This window comes from Rhamphochromis longiceps, linkage group LG2 (assembly GCF_057381845.1).
Source record: "Rhamphochromis longiceps isolate RC_006_pf linkage group LG2, R_longiceps_female_GT1.1, whole genome shotgun sequence".
NCBI lineage: Eukaryota > Metazoa > Chordata > Actinopteri > Cichliformes > Cichlidae > Rhamphochromis > Rhamphochromis longiceps.
The window spans coordinates 3,768,370-3,774,809 of NC_140558.1; the positions used below are offsets into that span (position 1 = coordinate 3,768,370).

Genomic DNA, 6,440 nt, shown 5'->3' on the forward strand with positions numbered 1-6,440 from the left:
ATGGTGGAACAAACAAATTGCCAAGTCTCAAATATAAGGTCAATAACAGAATATGAGGTTCCTTTTAAAATTCAGGAAATGCTCAACATTGTCATGAAGTTCAACATTTAACTTGAGAGTAGGCGCTGTCCTCAGCAAACTCTCTCTTCCGTCTTCCTTTTGTTTTTCTTTCAGAGAAATTAATTGAGGCGTAGTTTAGCTCTTCATCAGCTTCACCCTGCTTTATAATTAAAACCATGAGCAAAAACTGTAATAAATAACTGGTAAAACAATATTTTAACTAACAATATTTGTTATTACTTACAGCTTGGTGCAATTTGTCATTTTGTGCTCCTGATATAGCACTTTCTGTTCCTGTAAATATGACAGTAGGTCAAAAATGCACTTAATGTGGCATTCGTTCCTGAATTTGTCTGACATGTACATATAGAATATATGTTTATTTTCCATTTTCCAAGTGCAATGAGGTCAGTTTTGCCTTTAAGAAAGACTATAACTTCTATAACACTTACCTTTATATGGTTTCCATAATCTTTGGTAGAAGATGAGGAAAACATTTCCAATGACAGAAATGGACAAGAACACTAATAAGGTCATTTGGATAGATATTGATTGTGTTGTTTGTTCTGGAAAATAAAAACAAATAAATCTTCTTAAAAAGTCTTATGCCTCATTTTAGAATAACATGTTATTGTGTATTAATTCCAGTACTTAATTCATAATCGTACCAAGTTCCACTGAAGATCCATTTCCAAATATAATCTCTCCACATGTGGCCACAGCGCAGTAGTAAGTCCCAGCATCAAAAGCGCTGATATTTTTAGAGAAGTGATAAACACAGTTTTTCTGAGTCTCTGATCTTTTCTCACATTCGTTTTTTCTATTTCCATCAGAGTAGATGATGTTTGGGTGAGATTTTTGTGATCCTGCTCTGAACCAAAAGACATTATAATCTCCTGGACATGCCTCATTCTGAGACTCAGAGAGGACTGAACACTCAAGAGTCACTGTGTCTCCTGTACGGTCCGGTTTTGATTCTGTCGGCTGCTGGACAACAGAGTAGTTTGATGTCCTCTGAATGTTTCCTTTATAATACAAAACACAAACATTCTTCAAAGCATGCTCAGAAGATATTTGATAAATTAGGGTGCAAAATTACCTTTCACTAACAGGTATGTCCCACTCCATTCAGCATTAATCCACTCTGTGATTCCACAGTGATAGATTCCCTCATCCTCTTGGATTGTCTTCAGAATCATCAAGTTGCTAAAATTTTTATCATTATTTACATTAAATCTTGAATTTGAAAATTCAGGACCATATTCCGGTGGTGTATTTTTATACAGTGCCAATATCAATTTAAGAGTTTCTCCAATGTTCTGCTTGTACCAGTAGATTGCTTTACTGCTCAGCTCTTTCGGTAAAGCACATGTTAAGGTTGCCGCTTCACCAAATTGAACTATGTTCACTGGCACCAGAGAGTCTGAGTTGAAACAAAACACAGAAAAACAAAATTTTGCTTGAAAATTTTTAAATTGTTATCATTTCAAAAACATTATTGTTATTATCTATAACTCTACACATATATATTTTACAATAACAACGTATATCAGATTTATGAACAGAGAAAAGTAGCCCTTACGTCCTTGATGAAGAAATAGCCATGTCATCCATAACCCCACCATCTTGATACTACTCCTTTTTAGGAACCTCATTGCTATTTCTGTGAGAGAAGGAAGTGAGATGAGTGACTGGGTAAGACCATCTATGCATATGATAGCTCTGATTGGTTAAAACATAATAGATTCAAAAGTACACTTCCTGTCACATTGATCTCAACCAGAGGTTTTTCTGTTTCATCTTCTGTTGCAGTTGTTCAGATTGTTCAGTTTTCATATTTATATTCGAGTTTGTGATTGTAATTCATCTTCTCAAGCAAAAAGCATGGATCCATGGATAATAATTATTGGTACATACAACAAGATATACCCCAGATATGTAACACTTTGTAACACTTTCGAGTAAATTTGCAATGTTTCTTTGGTGGGAAGGTCATGAAATTTCTTCCTTGGAAGAGTTGAAGAGCAGACTGAACTGATAGAATAATAAGTGCAAGATTTTATTTGTGATTTTTTTTTGATAATCACAATATGCAAGCTCTTTTTCTATTAGTTAGCTCCAGGTACACCCTTATTCAGAGATCATGGGTATTATGATTGTCGTTATGAAATCAATTTTTTTGTCAAAAGGTTTTCTTTTTCATCCCCGGCTCAAACTACCATCAGGTTCCTTACCTCCAATTTTTTTCTGGGGGAGTACTGTGGTGTATCTTTAAGACTGACTAAGACTCACCCCAGTCCATTTGTTTGTCTTCTCCACTTCCAAACAAGAGTTGCTCCACCTGAGACAGCAAGGAGGAAGTCTGTGCTACAGCCCATCAGCATCAATGGGGAGTGCGTGGAAAGGTTGTCCAGTTTCAAGTCCCTGGCTGTGCACATAGACATAGACCTCCAATGGAGCTCAAATACCTTGGCGGTTGTAAAGAACACCCAACAGCTTCTCCACTTACTGAGAATCCTCAGAAAAGTGGACCTGAAGTGGGGGCTGCTGATTGTCTTCTACTGTTGCTTCATTGAAAGTGTGCTGACATACTGCATCTGTCTATGGTTCTCCAGCTGCACCATGGCACACAAAAAGGCACTTCAGAGGGTCATTAATATGGCCCAAAATATCATCGGACATCCTCTTCCCTCCCTCAATGACCTGTACAGCACTCACAGGGCACGCAGCATCCTGCAGGATTGCACACACCCAGGACACCGGGTGTTAAGCTGCTGCCGTCTGGCACGAGATTCAGTTTGCTGAGGTGGCGGACAAACAGACTCAAGGATAGCTTTTACAGGGCAATAGCTCAAATCAATGCTAACAGACACCAAAGCGCTCCTCAAAGACAAGAGGAGGGCCTTCCGAGCAGGCAATAGAGAGGAGGTGAGAATGGGTCTATGGCGTTATTAAAGGGAAAGATCAGAGAGGCTAAAGAAAATTACAGGAGATAACTGGAGTGAAAACTCCAGCAGAAGCGCATGAGAGTGGTGTGGAGTGCCGTGACACCCCTCTCCCACTGATTACTTTTACTCACGACCAGATGCAAAGACAAATGAGAAGACTCCACTCAGGCAAGTCTGCTGGCCAGGCAGGATGAGTCCCCGTGTCCTCAAGGCCTGTGCAGCCCAGCCTTATGGATTCTTTAATAAACTGTTCATGTTGAGTCTGAGTCTGCAGAGGGTCCCATTGCGGTGGACGACATCATGCCTCGTTCCTGTACCAAAAATGCCACGTCCCAGTGGCTCCAGGGTTTCGAGCCTGTGGCACTGACTTTCCACGTCATGAAGACCCTGGAAAGAGTCATTCTTGACAAGCTTCCAACCTATTGTCAGGCCACATCAGCATCCCCTTTAGTTCTCTTACCAGCTTACCAGAGCTGAGGACGCCATTGTCTGCCTGCTCTATGCCCATCTGGACCAGCCAGCGAGCACAGTGAGGGTCATGTTTTCAATAACATCAGGCTGACCCTTCTGGGTGATAAGCCCACAGCAATGCAGGTGGATGCCTCTCTGGTGTCCTGGGTTGTTGATTACCTCACAGGAAGATCACAACATGTGTGTCTTCAACATTATGTGTCTGACAAGGTTAGCAGCAACACAGGCACACCACAAGGGACTGTCCTCTCCCCTTTCCTCTTCAACCTCTACACCACAGACTTCAGCCACTGCACAGAGACCTGCCATCCTCAGAAGTTTTCTGATGACTCTGTGGTGGTTTTATGCATCAGTGAGGGCGATGAGATGGAGTACCTGGCTGCGGTTCAAGCCTTTGTAAATGGTGTGAGCAAAATCATCTGCAACTCAACGTGACAAAGACCAAAGACTTGAAATTAGACTTTAAGAGGACCAAACCTGTGACGCCTGTTTCAATCCAGGGAGTCGATGTGGACACTGTGGTGGACTACAAATACCTCGGAGTACACATGACAATGCCCAATATTTTTTATGAGTCTGTTGTGGCGAGTTGTGGGTGGCAGATACCAACAGAGTCAATAAACTGATCTACAAGGCCAGTAATGTTGTGAGTATGGAGCTGGACTCCCCTAAGGTGGTGTAGGAGAGGCGGATGTAGTCCAAACAAATGCTGGACAATACCTCCCACCCACTCCATTATGTGCTGGCAGGTCACAGGAACACGTTCAGTGAGAGGCTGAGATTAACCAAATGCACCACTAATCTCCCTGTACAACTCCTCCATCTAATGCACAGTTCACAGTGCAATAGTTACACATTTTTGCACATGCTCTGTAGTAAAATTAACAAAGTTTTACAGTTGTCAACCATATATATTTCACCTCTATAATATACTGGATATTTATGATTGAGCTATTCGTATATATTAGAGTTATTTCTTATATTTCTTAACTTTGTAATATATTGTGTTATTTAATTTAATCCAGTCTGTTACAGCTATTGTCTTGGAGCAACTGTAACCACATAATTTCCTTTTAGTATTCTGATTCTGATGATGATATACATTGTGAATAAACATGCTCCCTGTGGGGACACTGAAGAGAGATTAGGCTGGTAGTCAAGCTGCCTCTGGCTCTGTTTTCACTCCTCTTATATCAATTATGATATTGTTAAATTGTTATAGACATTTCCAGATGTCTGCATAAACAGAGGCAGGGAAATAGAGCAGGTAAGTTTTCCCTCACTAATCAGCTTTGCTAACATGTAGAGGAGTGCAGTGTAAATCGATCGTGGCTCAAGAGTTGGGAGTTTGTCTTGTAATCAGAAGGTTGCCGGTTCGAGCCCCAGCTCGGACAGTCTTGGTCATTGTGTCCTTGGGCAAGACACTTCACCCGTTGCCTACTGGTGGTGGTCAGAGGGCCCGGTAGCGCCAGTGTCCGGCAGCCTCGCCTCTGTCAGTGCGCCCCAGGGTGGCTGTGGCTACAATGTAGCTGCCATCACCAGTGTGTGAATGTGTGTGTGAATGGGTGGATGACTGGATATGTAAAGCGCTTTGGGGTCCTTAGGGACTAGTAAAGCGCTATATAAATACAGGCCATTTACCATTTAAATAAACTTTTAATAACTTTTCTAGAACATTTCTAGTATATTAACAATGAAAGCCTTAATAAAGACAGGGGCACATTTTGAAACTGGACAAAGACAACCAGAGTAAACACAAAATTTGTAATCATGATTTTATTTATTAAAGAAAAAAATCTGTCCAAACCTACCAGGCCCAAAGTAACTGCCCTCTAAACCTATAAAATGGTATGTTTAGGTCTAAACTAAAATCAAACATTTGCAATAACTGGAAATTACTTTTACGTTCTGTGTCGTGGTCCTCCAGTCCTCCTGTGCTGGCTTTGGGGGAATGAGCTGACTTGGGGACTTGGGTTTAGTGCATAATTTTTACATTTATGATTTTCTAGTTTCTCTGTTGCTATATTGTGTGCTTGCATTAATCACACAATCTGCTGCAGTGGCAGGTCCTCCTCTGGTTGCCACCCTGCAGTCCAGCACGCAATGTGTTGATTAACTCACATGTTGACAGTCATGTGATCAGCCTGTCTGTTATTTAAACATTTTTTTAAGTAACGCAATAATTACTTTTCCTAGTAATTAATTAATTTACAATTAGTGTTTTGAAGAAGTAACTAGTAACTATAACCGATTACTTTTTTAAAGTAACTTGCCCAATCATTATGTTAAATGTCCAAATAACCATGGAGAATTGGCAACTCCAAGTTTGAGGCCATGGTTCCTAGCTGGTCTGTTGTGGTGATCAGGAGTCTGAGCGCAAAGATGTCAACTTGTTCAAACTACATCCCTGCCATCACCAGTGATCATGAAAGAGTACGTGAAAGTACATGAAACTATATAAATAATGCATGTAGTCATCCATAATTGGTTTGTGGTGCTTTAAAACCTCAATCTTAGCATTTTGGCCTCTGCCATAGTCTTCTCGAGCTAAAAGCAATCATATTTGGAACACAGAGCACAAAATTACAAGCCAAAGCTTGCAAGTGACTTAGTAAGGATTTTATGAGTTCATAGCACACAATGCTTGTGTCAGTGTTGGGATTGTCATGCAAAAAAAAGTGAATGTATTACACATGACTTACTTAGTCACTGAAGAAAGCAATTCATTACATCGAAATAGTCTCAATTTTTGCATAGCATCACAACCTTTGATCTGTACACAGATTTTCCTTTGATTTTTCGTTCTCCCTGCTGGATTAAATTCACAAATGACCTGAAACCAGATTATACTGCATTATACCTTTGATAACTAGATGTCATTAAATAAACATAAAAAGCATCAGGAGAATTAATTTTGATTTATTGCAGAAAGGATGACAAGTTCATACAGTTCAATCAGGG

General features: G+C 40.3%; 1 protein-coding gene across 1 annotated transcript; it reads right to left on the reverse strand.

Moving 5' to 3' along the window:
- On the reverse strand, nt 1-1,685 carry LOC146676780 (uncharacterized). Its single transcript, XM_085415055.1, has 6 exons — nt 1,643-1,685; nt 1,160-1,483; nt 729-1,085; nt 513-626; nt 305-354; nt 1-220 (listed from the first exon to the last, which is right to left on the reverse strand). Exons 1-6 carry the CDS (start codon nt 1,683-1,685, stop codon nt 101-103), a joined length of 1,008 nt encoding a protein of 335 aa, XP_085271181.1. The 3' UTR covers nt 1-100.
- Between the last annotated feature and the right edge of the window lie 4,755 nt (nt 1,686-6,440).

What these genes read in the sequence shown, in the direction of transcription:
- LOC146676780 (XM_085415055.1), bottom strand. Translation starts at nt 1,685, where the DNA reads ATGGTGGGGTTATGGATGACATGGCTATTTCTTCATCAAGGAC. An exon ending in GACATACCTGTTAGTGAAAG is followed by an intron (nt 1,086 to 1,159) that starts GTAATTTTGCAC and finishes TGTATTATAAAG; the next exon opens with GAAACATTCAGAGGACATCA. An exon ending in TGGATCTTCAGTGGAACTTG is followed by an intron (nt 627 to 728) that starts GTACGATTATGA and finishes TTTATTTTCCAG; the next exon opens with AACAAACAACACAATCAATA.